General features: G+C 38.7%; 1 protein-coding gene across 11 annotated transcripts in view; it reads left to right on the forward strand.

Annotated features, from left to right (window-relative positions):
* The window catches only part of DMD (dystrophin), a 2,172,325-nt gene that overhangs the window by 1,200,715 nt on the left and 947,494 nt on the right, over positions 1 to 24,116 (forward strand). For all 11 annotated transcript variants that reach the window (XM_059720821.1, XM_059720816.1, XM_059720817.1 and 8 more), the window contains one exon: positions 1,763 to 1,913. In XM_059720821.1, coding sequence (XP_059576804.1) covers positions 1,763 to 1,913 — 151 coding nt within the window. The remainder of the gene's footprint in view (positions 1 to 1,762; positions 1,914 to 24,116) is intronic.

Here is a 24,116-nt window from a genome sequence, read left to right on the forward strand (position 1 = left end):
CAATCTGCCATTTTTAAGAACTTGAGTACATGCATGTAAAAATGAAGTTGAGTTTAACTGAAATGTATACAGAATAAAAATGAAACTATCAGCAGAATATACTTGTGTTATTTGACAGTGAGAGAGTTTCTTTGGATTACAAGTTCAATGAAGATTGACATAGGCAGCCATTTGGCAGACGAACAAAATCAGTTTCTTCCAATAAAATTTAAATAGTATCATTTCTGATTCTTTGGGATAGTCTCTATTGCAGCAGGCTTTATAATAAATGCAGGTTTCATGGTATGAAATATGCATATTTTTGACCTGCAGAATTCTTTCAAAAGAAAAGGGGGGGGGTGTATGTATGTTCATATATGTGTGTGTGTGTGTGTGTGTGTGTGTGTGTGTGTGTGTGTGTGTGTATATGTGTGTGTGTGTGTGTGTGTGTGTGTGTGTGTGTGTGTGTAAGGGCCCTCAGTTATTCAGCTTAGCCAATGCCTTATAGATCCTAAAGGGTGGATCTCAGGGGGAGATGGGGAAGGTTCAGTCGTGTGGACACACTCCTCTTTCAGTCAATTATGCCCTGGGAGCAACAGCTGAGGATTTTTTTTCCCCCTGTTCCTGGGAACAAGTAAGAACAGCTGCAACCCTTCCCCTCTGTCCTTAGGGTCACCTCCTCTCCTTGTCCTCCCACCTCTCCCTTGTCCACCAGTGCCACTGTTATTATCTCTTGCTGTCCAGGGCCTCCGTTGTGCCCTCTCCAGCCATGCTCTGTATGGAGCTGGGCTCATCTGCAGACAGAGGCAGCAGTGGGTGGGTTCTTCCTTCCTACCCTGGCAGTCCGGGAGCAGGCATGGGAGAAGAGAACTTGCCTGTTGCCACTGCCATTTCTAACTAAGCCTAGCTCCACGTGCAGCCCAGCTAGAATGAGGTAGTAGCGGCTCTGAAACCCTCAGATCCTCCATCCCCAGTTCAGCTGGTGCAGTAGCAGTGGGAGGGAATGGGAAGGGGAGAGAACATGCCACTGAGCATGGAGGGCAGGGGAGGAAAATGTTTACCTGCTTGAAGGACTATCTGATTTCCCCCCACTACTGCTAGTGCCAGCCCTGGTGAGGGGTATGGGTTGATTGGGGCTGCAGCCACCCCTGCAGCAAAGCTTGAGGCTCCAGACTCCCACTGTCCAAAGTCCTGGATCTGCACAAGTGGATACTTTTACATTCAAGAAAGGAGTTAAATTGATCACTGGTCCTTTTTAACTATTTGGTACCATGTAAAGTATGTACAGTAAGTTGGTAGTTTTTCAGTAACCCTGAAATGCCATATTTTTTATGATTCACAACCACTGCCTTAGTTGACATTAATTGGTTTTCTTGTTTGTACTTTTAGCAGTTGGACTGACAAGACACAAGAAGTGACTTTGTATACATAAATGTACACATACACACACAATGTTGTTTCTTGCAGTTGATGAACTAATTATGTGGCTTAATATAGGATTTCAGGTTCTTAACGCTGTTAGCCACATGTCTATTTGCATGAAATTTAGTTCAAGCATTTAAAAAAAAAAAAAAAAAAGACACTGCCCTCAGCTATGTAGGTTCAACAGTCTCTTGATTGCCTTAGAAGTACTGTAATGTTTTCTTTTCATGTAGGCATTAAAAAATGCAAAGAAACACAGACAGAAAAATTGCATCAGTTGTCACCATATTTTTTTTTTTTTTCTCTCTCTAGTCAGATAACATACAGCATAATTATTTGGTCTCCTTTTTTGCACTTGCAGGCGGTTTGACAGATCTGTGGAGAAATGGCGGCTTTTCCACCATGACATGAAGAGCTTTAGTCAGTGGCTAACTGAAACGGAGCAGAATCTGGCTAGAACACAAATACATCCCGGGGACCTGGCTTCTGCTGAAACCAAGCAGTATCTCAAGGTATGTTTGAAATGATCCATTTTTATTTTCATTATCTCTCTGGCTTTCTCAGTTTCACCCCTGATTGCGCACACTTTTTTGTGGTGATGTGTTGATATGCATTGTACTGAGCTTTACAGTTCACATTAATTGTATTTCTGGAGTTGAATATTTGGTATGTTTTGTAAGAATTTTCAAGTGTTTAGTGTTTCAGCCTTCTATCTCCAACAATTATTATATTTCCAGGATACTGTCTGGATATACATTTGGAAAGAAAAAAAAACTAGCCAGCCTCAGAGTAGGGTGAAATTTGAGAAATGGTTAAAACTTGATCTGGTATGTATTATTCCAGTACACGCTACCTATTAAACTACCCTGGAGTTTTTATGTTCAGCAGGAAGAGAAAAATTATACTTTGCCAAGCTCTGCTTTTGACAAAGAAATGCTTTATCACCATGTCTTGTAGAAAAACCTAGATACGTCAGTGAGTCATGAAACTTCTCTGAAACTTCTCTGGTCCATAATTGATGCTGTCTGTGCCATACTACCTCATTTTTCTCTTCCTTTTTTATCCAAGACTCACCCAAATGCTTACTGTCAAATGCATCAGGACAAAATCACAGTTTGGCTCTGAAAACCAGTTTCCAGTCTGTGTGCATTTCACTCTGCAGCTTATGAAGTTCATAAGCCAAAAAGTAATTTTTAGTTTAAAGGTAGCTGGGGGGGGGGGGGTATTCTTATTTTGTATGGCTCTAAATGGTAAATATTGTCTCTATTAATTATAAATCACTGACCTGGAAGTTGACTAACACTGAATGCGTGTTATACATTTTCTCATAGCTAAGAAAAAAAATGGTGCTATTTTAACCAGTATTTTAGACTTGTTTCACAGGGCACAATAAATTTTGTGATAAAGGGTCTAAGATCCCCAAAGTTCTTATGCTTTTCTTTCTCAAACTTAATTTTTAAACAGGTAGGCAATAAATATCTACTATGGGAACTACTCAAAAAAAGTTATACACATAGAAAATCTGTTCTCAAATTCTCTATCTGCTCTGATATTCTAATGTCCTTGATTTTTAGCTAATGAACAGTTTAACATACTTATAAGAACATTTAATTATTCCTAAGTATGTAAAATTTAAAGTTAACTACATAAGATTTAATGTTATCACTTCTGAGTTGTAGAATCTGCTTCACTAAGTAGGAAAACAATCTTTTTAAGGAACAAGAAGTACAAAATATGTTCCAGTGTCAGTAGTTTTCTAGTATTTTTAGTAGTCATTAACCTTGATAAGTTTCTATAATCTAGCACTGTCCAGCAGCAACTGAAATTGAAATAAAGATAGCTCACAAAGATTAAGTGCAAAGTGTGGCAAGTCATCTTTTTAAAGACCTCTGCTTATGAAAACTTGTGTGATATCCATCAGACTTAATTTCACACACTAAAAGGCTCTAATTTCTCCAGAAATTCTAACAAATGGAAAACACAAAGTTGTATAGTGAATGACTAAATAGCAGTTGGATGGATGGATGGTTTGTAATGAATATGGAAGTGTTGCAAAATAAATTTTTAGAGAAACCTGCAAGGAGCCCTGTGTCATTTTATAGCAAGAGCAGGAATGATGTGTATAGTGTGTTAAGCATGAAGCAATATATTGAATAATGAAGAAAAACATATGAAGTTAAAATATCTTCTTCATTGCCTACCATCTAGATTACACACTGAACAGGAAGGAGACATTTTCATAGAACATTTGTTATCATATAACTAGAGATATATCATAATGAATATGCAAAAGGTGGTACAGTTTAGAATGTATACACTGCCAAAGCATTTGCATTTTGCACTTAACAGTGTTTTATGTTTGAATTTTAACATTTTTAGTAGTGTGTGTGTGTATTTTACTCCATAGGACATGTAGGACCTTACACTACAAATGAATCTTGCCTAGCTGTGTATATTGCTTATATTTAACATATACAATAACATGTAACATCCTTCTCTACATAAGCAGTATGTACACACACACACACGCACGCACACACACACAATGTATGGCATACTACTTATGTAGAGAAGGATGTTACATGTTATTTTATATGTTAAATATAAGCAATATGTGCAGCTAGGCAAGATTCATTTGTAGTGTAAGGTCCTACATGTCCTATGGGGTAAAATATAGACACTCCATGTTTTAGCAGGGTTAGAAACATTGCAGTTTGGGCATCTATGCTGGTAGATTCCCAGTTCATATCAGCAATTTTTTACTCAAAGATTTTACCTAGTCCTGAAATGGTCTGAAATAACGGTCTTTGAAGTCATGGCCCTTTTCTTTTGTCTATAAAAAACTTTAGGTAAATTTGAAGCTATATTACTTTTAATAAGTCCGCTGAACTGTTAGACTCTTAAGTCCATAGTTTCGTTTTCTTTAAACTGACAACTGTGGAGGTTATGCCAAAATTATATTAATTGAGAATGTGATCTTTATTAAGTAAGGATCCTGGCTTTGCAGGGACACGAGAAACCTCAACATTTATTTTAAAATTAAATGTGACGTTGCTCTGCTCAAATGATGTTTATGTCCTTCCTGCCATTGTGTTCTCCTTCGCTCTAACCTCCTTCACATCTAACTGTTATCTGTCTCACTTAGTGAGTATCAGAAGAGCATTTTTTTTCTTTGACCAGCCCCATGGGTTTTCAAGTTACTGTCATTTTAAGCAAAGATGTATTGGAAGGATGTAAGCTTGAGACTATTGTAAGATTTACAATAGCGTAAAATGTCACTTCAGAGGAAAGAAGTGGTGGGAAAGAATTCCACTTAATGTCAGTTTTGGGGGTTTTGAAGCCTGTTCTTTTGCTTTGGAATTAAAATATTTAAAACAAAAATGGGGTTGTTCTAAACTGTCCATTTCTGGAGTGAAAAGATCAGGTTTTTTATTTATCTTCTTTCTCTGAGCACCTAAGAGCTCAAACTTTTCCATCAAAAATGTCTTCAAAAATCTTTAGCTTTGACAAAACAGCTTAGTATGATAAAAAATATTCATTTACTATATTTACAAGATGAGGTTGCAGATGATTAGTGTGGCCCCAACCTCCATTAGGTGGAGCTAGACTAGATTGTTCTGTTCCCCAGCTGCATGTTAATATTTGGAGGATCATAGGACCCATGACAAGAACACCCCATTCCAGTCATTATTAGGGGGGCTAATTAACACATGAATCCTTGTTGATGGGTATCTGGTTCACATGCACATACTGAGCAGTGCTGAACTGTGAGGTCACCATGGCTTTGAAACACTGTTAACCCTGCTGGGCCCAGCCCAATGGCATATATGGTAAATAGTGTTTCTCTTGGCTTTGGACTAATATCATGAATAATTTCTGTTATATGCAAGTAGTTACAAAAGTGCTGCCTAACAATGTGTTTACTAAGAGTATCTGTGCTAAAACTCGCAGCAGTTTCAAAAAAGAAAAGATGCGCCAATTCTGGATTAACTAAGTCTATGGGTTTCTATGCAAATTACTACAGGTATTTTTATTTCAAGGGTGGTATTTTCAGATTTGATCCTCACCTCCATGTGCTCAGGGAGAGAAGGGTTTGACAATAAGGAGTGGGGGGAAGGGGCTGCAGGGGGAAGAAATCCAGGGGGGCAGAGGGCAAGGCGACTACCTGACCCGCTAGATTTATTTTTCCTGCTGTAGATTTATTATTAGAGGGGTGCAAATTCAAGGCAAACCTCCAATAATCAGATTATATACCTGGAAAAGTTATAACAAATTTATAATTTTTCCATAATTAGGATGCAATTATTGGAGGGTCAACTTATATTCAGGGTCATCTTCTATTTGAGTACATATGGTAGTTTACAGTGTTCCAGTCAGCCATAGAATGTACAGTGTAGCAGTTAACATTTTGAATGAAAAAAAAATAGTCTGACTATATACCTTATCATCATCACTAGGCTTACAGGCTCACAATTAGTTAATTATGTGAAACATTCAAAGATTCACAAATAGTGCATAGTGATTGTGAAGACAAGGAGAAAGACTTATTTAGGATTAATTATCAAGCATTTGTGAGGTCAACAAAAGAGATGATAAAAAAATCACCATCAAACTAAGTAGTTAAGAGCTGAACATTTTTACTTTTATCAAATTAGCAGCTTTCCTTTTATTCCATTTGATTTTGTTTTTGTTGTTGTTGTTGTTTTGAAGAAGATCATGCTGCTTATTGAACCATATTCAAAATCAGCAGGATTTGTTTGAAAATGCTTTCATGAGTGAGCATATGACCTTGTGTTTTAGAGCAAGAAATAGCATTCAGATCAAGCCACATTCCACACAGAAGCATAGTACTTCCACATGAGACGACTTTGTTTTTTTTCCCCCAAAACTGTTTTTTTTAACATGCTTTAATAAATACAGAAAGCCAAACTCTTGTCTGAAGTGAAGGCCTATGCTATGAACAGTGGTTAGGTATAATACGGTATAATATAAAATACCTTTTGCAAAAATACAGAGCTTTTTTTTTTATAAGTAGTTAGTTTGTTTCTCCCATTTCTTTTACTGGAAGAGTGTTTAGCTCTTTTAATACTTAGAAACTGCTTCCTAATTTCCAATCCAATTTATGGTCGGTTTATGCCAATTTCTTTTTCAGCATCTTGCTATTAGAGTTAAGTAACTGTTGTTTTTCCTATCTGGTATTTACTGCCATAATGTATTTATAGACCAAGATAGTATCACTCACACCACCTTTGATTTGCAAAATGAGTCTTGTTCTTCTAGCCTTTAGTCACTCTATGCATATGGGCTAAGTACAGACAGTCAAAAAGCCTGAGGCTGAATCTATTCAGTCTTTGCAGGTTAGTTTAAGTCTTAGTTAGTTAAACGGAGAAACAACTGGATGCACATTTACTTCTGATTCAGGAAATGAAGCCACATCTCTGCAGTGGCTCAGGCCAGAAGCCAGGGGGCACTAGAGCACGCCTCTCTGATGCGTAGCCAGCATGGGCTGTGTGTTCACTTCCTCTTCCTGCTGCCCCCCCATGTCTCTGGGATTTGCAGTCCAGACTCACAGGGGCAGGACACACCAGGGTTGCTCATCACTTCCTTTTCCTGCTTCCAGGTGCCTCTGGGATTTGTAGTCCATAGCCGCAGCCAGCAGTAAGTTTCAGTAAGCTTAGCAGCAGGGCAGCTCTGTGCTCAGGGGAAAGAGGATTTAACTCTACTCCCTGGCTCCAGACCCCATTAGGGGTTTGCCTGGGAGGGAGCAGCCCCTGCCTCCATCCTCCCTTCCCCCCCACTCAACCCTTCTCTGCTGGAGCAGACAGCACATCCAAGCCCAGGATTGGAAAGCATGCTGGGATGCTGGGGGACTGATTTAACTTGAACCAGGAAGGGGTCTGGGAGAGAAGTTTTTTAAACCAGTTTGACCCAAATCAGTTAAGTCTGATACTACATTCAACCAGGTTTATCTTAAACGAGTTTGTCATTTTGAAACTGGTTTATGTGCACTGAGCTTTTGTTCTCTTACAGGTTTAAACCCATTTCTGATAACTTAAATTGGTTTGTGTGTAACTTCTGAGCTACTCCTTGGGGGTCATTAGGGATGGGAATCTTTTCTTTGCCCCTGTTCCTGTTTGAGTTTTCATTGTCTTTTTTTTATTAGATCAATTATGTTTTGTTTTGTTTTTTAATAATTTGTAAGGCACATTATTGCAGTGTTAACATAATATGTTAATTGGAAACCTTCACTTGGATTGTGAAGTCAAGACTATCTCATGTTTATCAGAGAAAAATCCAGTGGTATATTACAGTAGTAAAGCCTTGTACCTCAGTATGGCAGATGCAAATATAAGCAAAAGAGATGCACAAAAATAATAAAGCTGACTATAAAAATCATCCCAGTGAAAGAAAAAATTTGCCCCTTCTCAGTTACTTCAGTTCATGAAACGTTCAGCATTTAAAATGATATTGAACTTCATCTGTCCCACACTCAACAGGAATAATGCAATATTTTACATCAATATGTTTTCTTTCAGTTTGCTCAAAAAGAAAAGAAAAACTGGGGTAAAGAAACAGGAGGAGGATTTATCTAGAAGCAGTTTCTGATTCCAAAGATGGAACTGGACATGAATAAAGATAGCTTGCACCACAGTCCTTATGTTTACAACTGAGGGAAACCAGCCTGTAATTTGGCCTGCACTCTATTACTGCACCTTGAGAAACAGCAACCTCCCCCTCTCCCCCCCCCCCCCCGCTCAACAGTTGAGGGTCCAGGTAAGCCCAGCCCTTCTCTACAGTCCCAGGGCCATGCAGCTGTTAGCCTTCTCCTTCCTCCCCCAAACCTCCGCAGGTGGGGTTCAGGGACCCTTCAGAACTCGACATCCCCAATGTGCCCATGCCTAGTATTGGCACTGACCCATTTTCACACCTGCCAGGACTGGAGCCCCCTGATCTGCCACTTCTGGACCTCCTGGGATCAGAACTAGACAGGGACCCCACCTTGGAGCCCGTCCATGTCTTTGTGGGAGGCATGAGGAGACAACTCGGGTCTCTGGCCTCAGTGTTGGTAGGTTCCATGAAGTTTGGGTACAGGAGTGTGGAGGATCCACAGATCCCATCTCTGCCAGAACCAGAGACTTCAGACTTGGCCAGACCTGACTCCCTGTACCCAGACCTGCCAGCATCCACCCCATGAGCACTTGGATATCACCAAAACTTGACCTGTGTTGGAACTAGGTTCTTTGACTGATGGCAAAGGGGTAAGATACATTGGACTGTTACTGGGTGGAGAGGGACAGGCCTGAAAAGACAGCACTTCTGTTGTCTGATAACTATGAGGGAGGAGGGGGCTGTTGTGTGGAAGGAACACATGAGCCAGCCACTTAGTCCTGATCTGTACCCTCAGCTGCTGCAGCTGTCTCCAGGCAGACTGAGAGGTCTGCAAAGCATGCTGGGATGCGTGCACTGGGGCCTTCTGGATAAATGTTATCAGCAGCACAGTCGGCCTGCGGAACACACAGCTGGGCTCATGAATATTTCCCCAGTGCTCTACTGGTAGGGTTTCCATCTGCTTAAACTAAACTGCTAAATGTTAAGTAGTTCATTTGAATGCTAGCATGCACCCTGTTAGAGGATTCCTGTGGTTTAAATTGCTTCTCTTGCTAGCCACTTCTTCTGGATGGTTACTAATTTCTACAACAACCTATTTCAGTGTCAAGCAATCCTTTTAGTACATTCCATAAGTATTTCCATGACTATTGTACTCTAAGCCTTGCACAACCTTCTACTAAATGCAGTCTGAAGCCTAATACCAGTAGCATTTTGTTTAATGAATGAACCCAGTTAACAGCAATAGTACTAAAAATAGTAGAAATATCCTAATTCCTGTGGGTGTTTGTTTTAAATGCATCATAAACTGCCTATAGGAGAGTTACAGATGGATGTTATATCACTCTATATTTCCTAGTGCAAAAGAAATATGGATGTAAATACTTTTTCCTCATGAACAGTTGTGACTCATGCATAACGCAATCTATCCATCTTTGCAGATATTGTTTTTATTTAAGTCTAAAGATGAAGCAAGGAATCAAATAAGTCAGCAAGTGTTGTGGTTGGGAAAATGCCAGTGCCCAGCTGTTTAAATGAAGGAAAATCTAATTAAACTGATAAATATAAACTGAGATCAGTGATGTTGTTTCCTGGAGGATTCATTGTATTATACCTGTTAAGGACAAACATTGCATGCAATTGCATGGTCCAGGAGGGACTTGAAGGGAATGGGTATATAGAACAGATTCTGCTGAGTCCTAAGCCTTTGTACCAGATCAGCTGTGTGGGTCACTCTAGTCCTGCCACTTTATGCTAAAGAAACTTGCTTTCTTAGTTGTGCTTAGAAAGGTCAGTACTGATTTGTCTTGAGCCTGAGGACTGTGACTGTCCCCAGCATGACCGTGGAGTGCAGAAGGAAAGAGTGCACAAATCTTTGCACCCTAAAGCCCAGCCCTCTGTTCCATTTACCCAGGGGACAGTTTCATGAGACAGTCTCTGTCCCCTTGAAACTTTAACTGTAGTGGCTTATTATCATCTAACAGAGTAGGTTTCAGCCTAGGAAACCTCATGCCTCTTTGAATGAATTATTCTGTAATGTGCCACACTGCCCTGATTTCTGCTTATATCTGCATGCTGCGCTTAGCTTTGAGATTGCCAGTAAATCTGGAGGAAGACTCTCCCATTTGGTAAACATAAGAACAGATTCCTCCACCTCCTCCCTCACAGTGTTCTGTTGTATTATGAAGGAGAGAAATAAATCAGTGAGCAACTTTATCTGCACATTCATACTTCTATCATTGCTAAATCTAATTTTAATGCAGCATGAAAGAAAACAAATTCTTCTGGGGCCATATCAGCTGTAGTGTCCATAGCTGCATATTGCTAAGCTGTCAGTTTTAGACAGTGAATCGTCAGGCTGTGCAGCAAACATCATAATCATGAATGTTCCTTTCTATTTTTTTAGGCCATGGAAAATGTTAAATCAATAGGAATTTGAAATTGTTCAAATGTTGTTGTTTTTATTATTATAACCGGCTTTCTGAACACGCTGCAGATACTGAATTTGTCTCCAGGCTATACAAGCTGTTTCCTGCCTGCAGCCCTGAAGAACTGTTTTGAATCCAGCTTTCAGGGTCTTTAGCCAGTCCTCCAAAGTGGTTGAGGTTGATTCGTTTCTTCTACTATTTTTCTCTGCTTCTCTGTCAGTTCAGTGGATTTAAACCTTAAAATGTTATCCGTTAGAGGCTGGAGCAAGGAAAAAATGAAAATGGAGACCTTGAGTACTGAAAGTCATAGGCATGTCAATTATTTCTTTTTGAAGTATAAGTTGGGATACTTGGCATATTCATTTTTTTTTTTTAAAGACCAGTTATTTAACATTTTGGCACACATCATCACTAGACTCTGAGGATCAAGGAGCAAACTCTTATTCAAAAGTTTGAGATCCTATCTGCTGATGCTACAAATACAGAAATGGAAATCAGTTTGATGTCGGTAAGAAAAATCCTAAATTACACAACTGTGGTTAATTTTACATTTTATATTTATCTCCTCACTTTAGAAAATTATAAAGGATACGCCAATAATTCTCACCCCACTTTCCCCAAAGTAAAGACGTTGTTTGTTGATTATGGCTGATGGTCTTAACAAAAGGAGGCTCCATGCAAATAGCAGAAATTTGAACGCACCTTATAAGATCAGCTTGAAGGTGTAGGCAGTCAGAAATTATTAAGACAGAAGCTATTAAGGAAAGTAACTTTGTAACCAATACTGAAAGATATAAAATAGCAGCAAATAATAGACAAATTTAGTGCCATGATTGGGAGGTGTCCATCTTAGAGTGACCGTGGTTATTACTACAATAACTGTGCCAACTGCTAAATAACTAGTCTTTTATGAAGATTTAAGTACATGCTGCATATATTCTTAATAACTAAGTTTTCAGCACTTAACTTCCCAGACTTCCCAGGAACTAAGCTGTGAATTGATTGTATAGTTTCTTTCTCTTTGTTGAAAGGGAAAAAAATCATTGCAACATTTTGCACCCTAGTGTTGCAAGTTATGACATTTGAATATTTGGTAGTGATGTGGTGAGAGGGTCCCTGAAGTTCAGCTGTGCATTATATAACTTTCTTTGTCAAAAAATTAGGATGTGCTTTCTCCTCTGGGATTCAGAAGGAAGATGAGAAATTGCCTAATGTAATGGGCCTTAAAGCAGTTCCTAAAGTGCCAGGAAAAAGCTGTTGTTACTTAAGAGCCTATTAATAACAGGAAAAAAAAAATACTTAAAACTGGATGTATGGTTAGGAAACTGTACATCCTATAAACTTGAAATATTGTGTCCCCGTGTAATGGGATGTACATAAGAGAAAACACTAGTCAATGACTAAGGCTCTATTTTATTTTGGATGTGTGGAAATAAATCACAGTGCTTTTTGTACTGAAGGAGATCTTGGTTTTTGTTTTCTAAACATTCCTGCTGCTGTGTGTTAGAGAAGGCTAAGTCAAAGATGTATGAGTGGCTGGTAATGAGATCTTTGGCTCAGTGTATAGTATTTGATCATGCCCAGATAATTAAGGCTGCTGAACAGGTGAGCTTTGCCCATGAGTTAGAAGTCCCATTGTGCTAAAGACTAGGCTTGCCAACTGAGATCTTCATCTCAGAGCTTTAGGTGATCTTTTAGATCAATAGTTCTCAAATTTTTGTACCAGGATCCATTTGTAAACATTGATGGCCAGTGCTCCTGACTTCTGACCCACTGCCTCCACCCCCATACCCCTAGTATGTGGGGTGAGGAGGTGTGTGTGGAGCATGAAGGGCCCCAAGAAGCCCCTTGAAGGCTGGACGTCTGCCAGCCTGCAAGGGAAAAGCCACAGTTTTCCATGGTTTTCTCCTTTAAAGAAGAAACTATTTTTAAAGTTTGTTCTTCCTTTTCTAAAGTTTGTTTGCAACCCTTTCATATATTCTTGTGACTCACTTTTGGGTCTCAAGCCATGGGTTGAGAAACACTGGTTTAAATGATCCAATTTGAGGATGTTGACTTCTTTGGAGGTAAGGGTCAAAACTAGAATTTGACTGTATGTTAATGAGGATAAGAAATCCTTCTCTTTTGGCATGGGAAGGGACAGCTCACACTAAAAACAGTTGTAAGCTGCTGTTTCTAAGAAGCAATCATTAAAGACTCCTAGGATCTCATTTTACAGTGTGTTTCCAGACTTATGAATATTAAGAAAGTTTACATTTTTTTACTGTAGAATCAAATGACTTTTGCACAGCAGCAGAGTTACTTTGTTCTGGCTAGTGGTGGTGGTAAAATATCAAAACGACTTTGTACTACAAATTTTGGATAAAAACTATTTGCCTGACATGCCAGGCCAGAAGTGTTGTTTCATCATTACGTGAGTTGTTTAATTCTGCTCCATTGCATCCACTTCTGCATTACTCTTCATTCCTAATTTTCTGTATCCTATTAAAAGTTTTAGGTAAATTGTTGTTACTGCTGCTAGGACATTAAAATGCCTCAAGGGTATGAAAAATAATACTTTTAATGTTACCAGTATAGTTCTGCCAAGCCTTGCTACCAGTAGATCACAATTGATAGCTTATACTTAGTTTTTATTGTAAATCTTGGCTTTGTTTATTTGGAAAAACACATTATGTTTTCATAGAAATTTTAAATGATTTTATTTGTCAAACATTTAATTATGAAATTCTCTTTTTTCATGTCATTTGTATATAGATGCATAATTTGAATTCTCCAAATTGCTATATTTTCTATATAAAAAGTGTGTATAAGGTTTGAATGAATAAAAATATTTTTTTCTCTTTCTTTCAGCTTTTAAATAGCAAAACTTGAAAAGTGGGCAGGATTAGCACCTTGATTTTGAGTCCCTATTGCCTTATTCCCTTATATACTCATTCACATGTGTGCCCAGTGCCACATATATCCCAATTTGATAGTGATCTATGTGCATCTGTATTCCATCCACTTTGCATGTTTTAATTAACAAATCATTTAAAAAAGGAATAATGGAGGTGTGGCTACAGGCTTTATAAGGCCCAGGCCTTTGCTGTAGCATCAGTCTGGCTCTGACCAACCAAGGGGAAGGAGTTCCATATTGCAGAGGTGGAAGGAAGCTTAGCAGTACCATGTACTGATGTTAAGTTATTTATGATACATGTTTATTCTTTATTTTTGTGTAAGGCCAGAGGACTGGAGGTGGCTGTGAAGGGAGGTCTGGAGGTGACAGGGAGCACCTGGGGAGACAATGCCACTGTGTGCAGAGTGGAAACAGGCATAGGATTGCGAACTTGGGATCAGGACCTGCAGCCCAAAGGACTGTATAAGCAGGCCCAATGCCCAGGAAGGCAGAATTTAAGAGAGGGGGTGAAAGCCAAAGGACTGTATGGCAGGTCCAGCACCTAGGAAGGCAAAGAGTGAGGGAAGAAGGCCCAAAGCCTAGGGCACTGAAAAAGAAGGCCTGAAACCCACCCAGGCATGGACAGAAAACCAGGGAAGACCAGCAGCCTGGTGATGATCTGAAAGGAGCAGGCTCCCAAGGCCTAATTTCGGTTTCTGAACACAGCTTGTTTAGAAAATGCTGACATCGTAGCAGGTGAGGAACTGAAGTCAGCTCCTGGGTTATGGACCTAGTGCAGATAATAGGGGGTGGCATAGGCCTCCATGGCAAGAGCTAGGCAGTCACATTGGAAATGTGATTATTTTTCTTTTCAAAGTGAAAATGACATTATTTCAGTGAAACTGGTAAGAGTTTAGGGCAAACATTACGTATTTACCGTAAAATAATTTTTTATCTTAATGAAGCTATGTTCTAAGGGGTCCTGCCAATTCTTTTTACCTGCCACACTCCTGCTTCCTCTCTAAAAGAGCCAAAAAGCAAATGGGTAACTAGCTCATTTTACAAAAAGGGAATATAACAGAACACTTTCAGCTTCTGATAAGCTCACCTTGGTAAAAAGGTCAGGCATATAATGATTATAAAATCTCTTGTCCTTTGGCTCATCACATAAATAAGGAGATCTGATATAGAAAGAATTATGTGGTTTCATTAGAACTAAGCCTTTCACCTTTTCAAAAAGCCCTTTTCTCTTTTCTAGCTTCATACTGAGTAAATCTCTCTTTGCTTCTGAGTGAAAGGTTAAACAAAATACAGTATTGATTGTTTGTGCGCTTCTTGTCTTTGGAATTATTTAACCACTTTCATCTGTTAGAATATTCAAGAAAAGTTTAAAAAAAATCATGGATAACTAGTTCTAGAGTATATGGGAAATAGACTAGAAGTATCAGAGTTGGGCAGTTGTTCTCTAAGTCCAGTCATAATAATATAGGAGCTTTCACATTTCATGAGTTTGAAAATTTTTAATTACTTTTTAAAATTTGTATAGCTCAAAACTGAGGCTGTGGCTCATGAAAACAAAATGTTATAAAGGGAAGACAAATAAAATACACGGTTCTGAAGGATGGGTTCCTGATTTCTGTGGGTGAAGTCAATTATCTTCCACAATAGCATAGTATGAGTTTGTGGGAATGTCTACACATGCACATGCATTAGCCTATTTTAATGTACATTAAAGCATCACAAAAACCTGCTCTTTAGGTAATGCACATTAATATAAGTAAATGCTCATTTTTCTAGTACCTCATGTTCACTTTAATGTACATTAGCCTATTTAATGTGCGTTAAAGCATCACTAAAAATATGCTATTTAGTTAATATGCATTAAAATAGGCTAATGCACAGTAAGCATCTCTTAAAAACTGTGCTTTTTAGTTAATACACATTAAGATAGACTAATGTGCATCTTCTTAGTACCTCACAATGGAGGTACTGATTTAATGCACATTATTGTGCACTGTGTCCCCTTTTGGCAGCTAGGCTTCATAGAGCAGTTTGAGACCTGCTACTGTTTCTACACCAAGATGATAATTGATTATTTAGATTGCTTGTGGTTCAGTCCTCACAGCTGATCAAAAGAAAAGGATTATTGCACTATATAACTGTTAGACCACAACCTTCTCCTGGGGCCAAGACAATGCTACAAGTTCTACTACCTGGAGTTCCCATATACTAGCAGCAGTGTAACAGTGCAGTCAGGCACCTGGGGCAGCTGCTGCACACAAGGGCTGTGGCAACTTCCTTTAACTTCTGCCACTGTGGTTACAATCACGTGGCTGTGGCAAAATTGGGCTACACCTCAGGGACGATGGCAAGGGAGGGGCTGGGGCTTCACCTCTGTTTTCTCTTCCAGCTCTGTCTGCTGTCTCTGCTTGCCTCTCTGTTACTTCTCTGTTCTAAACAGTGTTGCTGTTGTACACTTGGCAACTTCAGCCTTGGTTCCTGATGCACCACTGGAAATTCTGGAGACAGCATAAGGATCTGAGAATCCCTCTGCAATCCCAAGGCCTGACACTCAGGCGAGGAGAAAATGCAGTGATCGAGGGTGAGGGGTGACACAACTTTTGTCTCTGGACCAGGGGGATGACAAAAGTGACCTCCTAACTTAGAACAATGTTGTCACTTTTCACTGACTGAAATACTAGCTGTTGTGTGGTGAAGTAGTAGTATCTTTGTAATGGAAAAGATGAAAAAGCATTGTTGAGGCAGTTTCAGTTGCATTTAATGTTTTTACTAGATGAAATAACATTGTTAGCAACTTAAACTCTGGTAATTTGGAACTAATTCATTATTAAGCAACAAAGATAAAATAAAGAATGAGTACAATATCCAACATAGCACTGAAATGGGAGTATCAAGTAGAACCTTCCTGAGAATTCTCTTAAAGAGAAATTCATAGAAAATCTTTGTGATTATGTATGAAATAAACACACGCTTGTATTTATACTGATAGGTGTAAAGGGGTTGTATTTCATTAAGAAACAAAACATTATGTTTGTTTAATTCAGGGGTAGGCAACATTTTTGGGCGGAGTGCCAAAAATACCCACAACCTCAACTTGTAAGATGATGGTGTGCAATGGGTGGACAGCAAAGGAGCTATGAAGGACCCAGTCCTTGTTGTGGCAGTGCAGCCCTGGCCCCTTCCCTGCCATCATCCCCGATGTGTGCGTGCCAAGCAAAATGCATTAGTGTGCCATGTTCTGGCACCTGTGCTGAGGGGTTTCCTACCCCTGGTTTAAAGTATCCCTGGCACTGTGTGTGATTTACTGTGCATTTTCCTAGTGCAACTAAGATGCAAGAGACAATGGAGTTCTTTTGCTGTGATTCACATTAACTCAACCTAAGTCTTAACTAAGTTAAATATAAGATAATGTTTAAGTAAGTGTGTATTTTTGTATTTTAAACCCCATGTTATGACATGAAAAGAGAATTCCATTCACCCATAGATACTGTAATATAGATTTGCTATCACTATTGTACAGTATTATTTGGTGTACATTAGAGTTGCAGTAATGATATGCAGCCATGAAGTGAAGGCTACAGGTTATTACTTCTTGCTTAGTTTGTTTTTGTTTCGAATCCTTTTAGATTGGTACACTTATTGTTTTTAAGTAAATGCTGTATACATCATAAGCACCTAGTATAATTCTTGGAACTTGCATATTTGTTTTGATTTGTAGGCTAGACAATTTCCTCTTCTTGAGAAACAGCTTAATAACCAAACGTGTCTCACATTAAGAAAGCAGCAGTGGATGTCTACAATAACTCTGAGCTAGTTTGACTTGGGTGATCTCTCTTTATACCATATTATTTCTCTTTGTAACCTTGTTCATGTATGTTTACCTCCCCATTAATCTACTTCAGGGATACATAAGACCACTCCAGCCTCTCTGTTTGTACTTAATACTTTATGGAACTGAGACTTTAGTTACTCTAGTGTGAAATCCAGGCCTAAGTGAAGTCTGACAAAACTCTGACTTGAATAGGACCAGAATTCCACCCCTGAAGCCTTTCATGGGTTGTAAGACTTAATAAAGGTATACTGAGTAATCCAGTCTGATTTTCTAAAGAATAAAGATCATAGAGAATCACCAGATCAATTCAGTTAGAACATAACACTTAAAATGCTTAAAGGATTGGAGTGATGGAGACTTTATGACAGCAACTTGTATCTTGTTTCAATAGCTAATTGTCAACACTGTTAAAATATCACCATCTTATTGTAGCATCCCAGTTTGTCTATCTTCAGCTTCTAGCCACTGGACATTTATGTCTCTGTCTAATAGGTTTGAAGAGCTTCTGTTAACAATTTTCTGTCTGTTTTGTAGGTTCTTAAAAGTATTGATCATGCTTCAAGGTTCTCTTTGACATGCTAATTGATTGAGATTGAGCTCCTTGTTATATTTTTATAACCCTTCTTTCAGTTCTTTTTGTCAACCCTCTCCGACTTCTCAAAACCGCTCTTGAATTGTAAATGCACTGGTCAAACCAGTGTAATCAGCCAGATGACTCATTTCCATTAGTATGAACAAGCAGCAGACAGATGTTGTAAACCCCTGTGCCATTATAACTGTAATTCAGGGGTAGCACTATACATATTGAAGTTGCACTAACGTAGGTGTTTGTCCGCTTCCATCCCAAGGGAGCCATTTGCTTAGTGCAAACGAGCTCTTAGCTTCTCCCTTGCTACCTTTTGGCAACATGATTTGATAATGGCTGTTATGAAAGAGCTGCTTGGCTAGTCATTCTGCAACCTAGTGTACCAAGCTGCTATCATTTGCATGTTGTAATGTGTCACCTGTCAAGGCCCAATGAAGAAGAATAGAGATAATATAATCTCCCTACATTTAGCCTATATATTCTGATCCTGTATTCCCTCCATAGATTATGTTAACTCTTTTATCATGCAAAACCTATGTCATAATAAGAATTCCTTTTTCAACTAATAATTTACCATGGTTATCCCTCAGTTCCACCCCTAAGTCTTCCAGAGTCACTGTCTGCCAGCATAAGGTGGCTCATCCTATGTCTTTGCATTCGTTGTTTCGGAGTATGACTTTTTATTGGACTTTTGTTTGTTCCCATCGCACCAAATGATTTATCTCTTTCTAGGTCAATGTCTAGTCCTTTGTGTCATCTGCTGAACCGAACGGTAATGATTATTAGCCAGGACTGAATCCATTTGATATGTACCAAGTTGACTTTTTTTTTTTTTTTTTTTTTAATACTACTGTTCTTTTGAATCCCTGCCCTTTTTCAGAAGTTGATTTGAATTGGATTAGTAAAGCCTAAGGGGTGCATACATGTGTTATTAGCATGCAGCAAAAAACTCCAGCTGATATTGCATTGAAGTTTATTGCTTCTAGGTATGCCATTTGAACATGCATCTAGGACCACAGCATGGTGAGCCAAGTCGGAGCAGCCCCGGCTGGCCAGGAGTTTTGGGGGGGTCAGCCTGCCAATCTTGGGCTGCTCCAGCATGGCTCAACATGCTGCAGAGGGGCTGGCAGGGGCACAAGGTTGCTTCAGTGTGAGGCTAGCTAGCAGGCACTTCTGCACTGAAGTACCCTCATGCTTCAGCCAGTTGTGGCATCATTTGCACGTGTGGTGCTGTGGCGTAAAAAAACTACAGTGGGAACGTACTTGTATGTATAAGTACTACCCTGCTGTAGAATTAGTTCTGCAGCCTAATAAGGCCTCACATATAGATGCGAGATGTTCACTGTGGAGCCAATTAGTCTGCTCCTCAGTAAATGTCTCGTGGAGAAAAAGAAAATGTAACAAGAAATTTAATTTATTTTTAATTTAGTTGCAAACTTTAAATAAATAGTGACAGCATATTAGGGTTTCTGTTGTGGGTCTTGTTTTTTTTACTCTGAACTCTCTTGATTTTACAGGTGCTCTTGGGAGTGTGTGGGAATGCAGTTTGGTGAAGGAAAAACCATTCCATTTTGTAGTGAACTACTTTAACATTTTAAATTTAATTTTGACTTAGAGAGAAACTCAAGCCCTCTGCAAAGGGCTGGAGCCTGAACTCCAGGGCAGTCTTCCTGGTAAGCTGCCCCAGAGGTGTAGACCCTGGAATCTCTCTGATGTCCCTAACTCTGAGGCAGTCTGCCTTGCAAGTTTATTGAAGGGTTGGCCAGGTGAACAGCCAAGTGATCAGGAAGATGCAAGCAGGTTTTATATTTCACTTTGATTAAAACATTAAAGCCTCAAGATTGTGTGTTTTGGGGGTTTTTTTGGTTTTGTTTTTTGCTTTGAGGAGAAGAGAGAATTCTAGAGCGAGCTGTTTCCTAAATTCCAGAGCCCATTCTTGACTATGGTATATACAAGTTCTAGTTAAATTAGAAAACAGAGGTGTTTTATTGTGGTTCTTTAGTTACAATTTCAGCACAACCTGAATAGGTGAATTATCTACTTGCATCCTTGTAATATGATGCTTTAGAAAGGTCTTATGTGATTAAAGTATGAGCTGACTTGATATGGCAAAGTATATAAAAATATGCAGTGAATTATTTTGCATGTTTAGATGAGTCTTTCTGAGCTTTCAAACAAGAAATAAACTCAGGATGAGTGTAGGATTCTCCAGGATTACTTACATTTTGTTTCTTCAAGAATATAAAAAATATAATAAAATTAGCTACTAGGCTATTTTTGACACTTCTCAAAAATTCCCTCAATGCCAGTACTTCCCACAGCTGTCCCGAACATGCTGAAATCTGCAAACCTGTAGTCAGCAAAGTGTAACTTTTACTTTTGCTATAATCTTATGTTACCATTGTTATAATCTTATAGAAGTATTTCTTTCATTATGTTCATTTCCCAAAAATCCATAGCAGACCTAAAAGATTAAGCTTTGGAAACCAATATTGTTAAAATATGCAGCAGTGTAATTGAACTCAGTCTTCGCACGTCACTCTGGAATAGACGCAGCTCTGAGCCTAGAGGTAGTGGATTTACAGGGCAGCCCTTAGACACATTATAGCTTAGTGCTTTGTACTAATGTAAATCAGCAGTAAATTACAGTGCCACCCAAGCCAACAGTGATGGCTGCTGTGTTTTCGGAGATGATCTGAACTCACTTAGAGAGGTGAAAGTCAATTCAGTGCCCAGGGCTGAAGGGGTGAAAGATTATCACTTGATGAAGGGTTGATGGAGGACACAGAAGGGGAGAGAGGCTGAAGGAGAAGGCAAGCCTTACCTACCCAGCCTCTCTAAAGGCAGAAGCCCTGTGACATGGGCTCCCTGGGAGGTGTGCTTAGTGCCCCATTTGCTCCCCTCCCTTCAGATATGGTAATAGGAGCATGACTTCACTTTTAAAAACCATATCCTGGGGTAGGGAGTGCTATTCCACTTGGCCCTGTCCCCTAGATAGACTTCTGGGTGTGAGACTCCACTGCCCAGCTCCTTTTGTCACGGCCTTGTAGTCAGTGCCTTGGATTCATGCTGCTATTATTTGCTTATTTCTTTATATTCTTTCTGAAGTGGAAAGTTGAAGAGAGTAAAAGTTGTGACTGGAAGAAGCCGACTTGTGCTTCTGCCATAGTTAGTGCTTTCTGTTTTGCATTGATGAAAGAACTAGAATCTAATTCTGTGCTCTTCAAGGTCATGGAAAATGGCTAATACAAAAGCTGGGTGGGTTTTTGTACTCCTCGTTTATTCATTTATTGTGACTTATTCTAAAGAATAAGACAACAGCATGTCATAAAAGTACATGCATAATGGATTTTCAGGCACTAAGATTGTACCTGGGCATCTAATAAGTGGAATAAAGTCCAACCCTGGGAACAGACAGTTTTCAAAAATCTTCTACATGTAAGCTAGTCTTCATGTGGACGGTTGCAGATGAAGTTGCTTGACCTGCTTCCTTGTGAAATGGATTGCTCTCCCTAGGTCTGTTTTGCTGTAGAAAAAGTTTAAAAGTCAGGAAGAAAATGCACATGGCCAAAGAGCAAATGGGAGAAAAGGAAACTGGATACACAACAAATGTTCTCTCTCACACATGCACACACATGCATTTTTGTGTGTGAATATATTTATATATGTGTGTATTTTTATACAATACACACTCTGTGTGTGTGTGTGTGTGTGTGTGTGTGTGTGTGTGTGTGTGTGTGTGTGTGTGGTAGGTAGTGTGCAAGAATCACAAGGGAAACCAAGCGATTTCAAATACAAATTCATAGTGAACAAAAGTTCTTCTCTGTTATAGTATTTCTAAGTTCTTATAACAGAAGAATTGATGTATTATTTTCTATAGTCTGAAAAACAAGGAAAAACTATGAGCTAGCATTTTCCAATGCATGGGGAAGAACCTGGGAAAGAGCACAAGAGTCAAGAAGGGACATAGAATAAACACAAATTGGAAGTTGAGGGTAAGACCCTTCTTGCCAATGATTTGTTTTACTCTGCCAAAAAAAAGAGAGCCTAGGAGAATGGGGCAGTCATGCAGCAGGTGAAATATTGACCAAGAGTGTACCAACTATTAGATGGATTATGACTATTAGCTACTGCATGGTGTCGAAAAGAAGTGAGCAGTTTGCTTCTAAAAATTTGCTCTTTTTTTGTAATGAATTACTATCAAGTACTGGCTTCTTCTGCATACTTTAAATGTGATACAGAAAGCAATAGTTCTAGTTCTTTGTCATTGTTTGCTGTAGCGATAACTTGGAAAAATGAATTGCAAGGCTTCTAGACACAGTTTCCTTTCTCTACCTAGTCCATTAGACCTGCCACACTATATTGTAGTGACTACTGTGGGTCAAACCATCATCTGCAGCAGCCTTCCAGAAGTAGCATATAAAAATTTAAAATGTGCTTATGGAAACCTTCAATCTCACAATTCACTTTGCTACTGTTTGGGGCCAGCAAAAGCTGAAAACATGCATAATTTTCCTGCTACCATGTCTTAGGCCAAACCTGAAACTCCCAGAAATTAACAGGAACATTCATCTTTTATTAGTTTTAAATTATTTCTCATTAAAAACTAAAATGATTCTCTCTCCCTTTTCTTCACCTAAATTGACTGATGTTAAAAAGTTTGGGTTATTTTAGCCCTAATAAGATTTTGTACTTCTATAAGATGCTGATGAATGAGTGGGAAAGCCATAGAAGTTGCTGGTGTAGGTGGACGAGTTCAGCATTTGTGGTAAATGTCTGCCATTTTTAGAGTAGATGCAGTTTTTTGTGCGGGGCTTTTTTGTTGTTTTGCAGGGGTAGAGGGAATCTGCAGCATGGGGATCATGTAAGTACATGGATGTAGGACATCCTCTGCCCTATCCTGATATAAAAGCAAAACTTTTAAACAACACATTTTATTATTGGAGTAAAGAAAAAATGAATTAATGATATTGGAGTTAAAACTGGCAAGTTGTGAGGGGCAAATCTATATATCATAAATATTTAAAGAATTTTAGCTTAGGACTTAGTATAAACCTTTCATAAAACCCAGAAAAGTAATATATGATTAGAACAAAAAAAATCTACTTTTATAAGGTTATTTGCTAGTTTTGGAATACAACAAGGTCTTAATGCTTAGTGGCAATTATGGATTTAAGCAATGGACTTGCACACACAACATACTACCATCCATTTGCTTCTCCCAGGAATATGCTTGCACTTAATTGAAAGCTGAACGACATCTGTTTCAATATTCCTTTGTTTGTGTGTTAAAAGTTTTAAATTGACTTCTATAAACAATCAGATTTTGGTTGCTCCTATGAGATTTGATACAAAATGCATCTTTAATTCAGAGATGGCATATTGTGATTAAATATCCCAGTGAGGTTCATATTTTTGTTTTCAAAGCAGAAACTGAACTCCGATGCATTTATGACTCCTCAGAGAACAATGTTGTGGTATAATTTTCACATACAAATATAACTTTTTTTTATATCTTGTGTAAATCATTTTCGAAAGAAAGGTTTTCATGGTTGGATTTGAAACAAAAGCTGTACAAGAGACAGGTCATAGTATAGCATAACTCATAATCACATGAGACCCAGCTATATAATAAAATCCAGTAGAAGGGATCAGAAAAGGTAGTTCAAGCCTTTTATTAATTAAAAATTATAAAATGATCTGAAATTGATTTGTTATTATTAGAACACCTGTATAATAATACTTCATGTTAAGACATCTGTATTTTTCCTACAATGTATGTTGTTTACCAACCTGAGCTGATTGAAATACTGGTGCTTTTTTCTGATTTTAAAATTATATTTTTCTAGTGTTTGTACCAATTGGGGCATGTGCAAAATTTTGAAAATACCTTGCAAATGGGAACAAAAGTAATTGGGAAAGAGTGCTTATGATATTAGAGTTCATGCAGCCCTTTTATAATCTCTTTCCTTGCCTGTTGAAACTAACAAGCTTGCTGGTTTTACTAAGGGCATAGTAGAGGGACAAGGATTTCCTGCTGGACCTAAAAGATTGGGGAAAATATTGGGCTGGTTTTTTTTTTCAGTTGCTGCTGTGGGTTAACATCCAGATTATCTTTCTCAGTGTGTTTTGCCATTTTCCATGCCTTATCATAGTTTCTACCTCCAATTCACAGCAGATTGCTATAGAGAATGGAGGCGAGATGTGACAGAATTGGCAGGCAGTGAAGGAGTTCTTGGCCAACCATTCTTCCTGCCCAGTCCATCCTTTTCAAAGGCCAGAAGGTTCTTTTATGTGCACCTGTCAAAATTTAACCTGGGATCATTGGCAATGGTAAACAGGTCGCTTTTCCCCAATGCTAAGACC

Source organism: Alligator mississippiensis, chromosome 1, assembly GCF_030867095.1.
Source record: "Alligator mississippiensis isolate rAllMis1 chromosome 1, rAllMis1, whole genome shotgun sequence".
NCBI lineage: Eukaryota > Metazoa > Chordata > Crocodylia > Alligatoridae > Alligator > Alligator mississippiensis.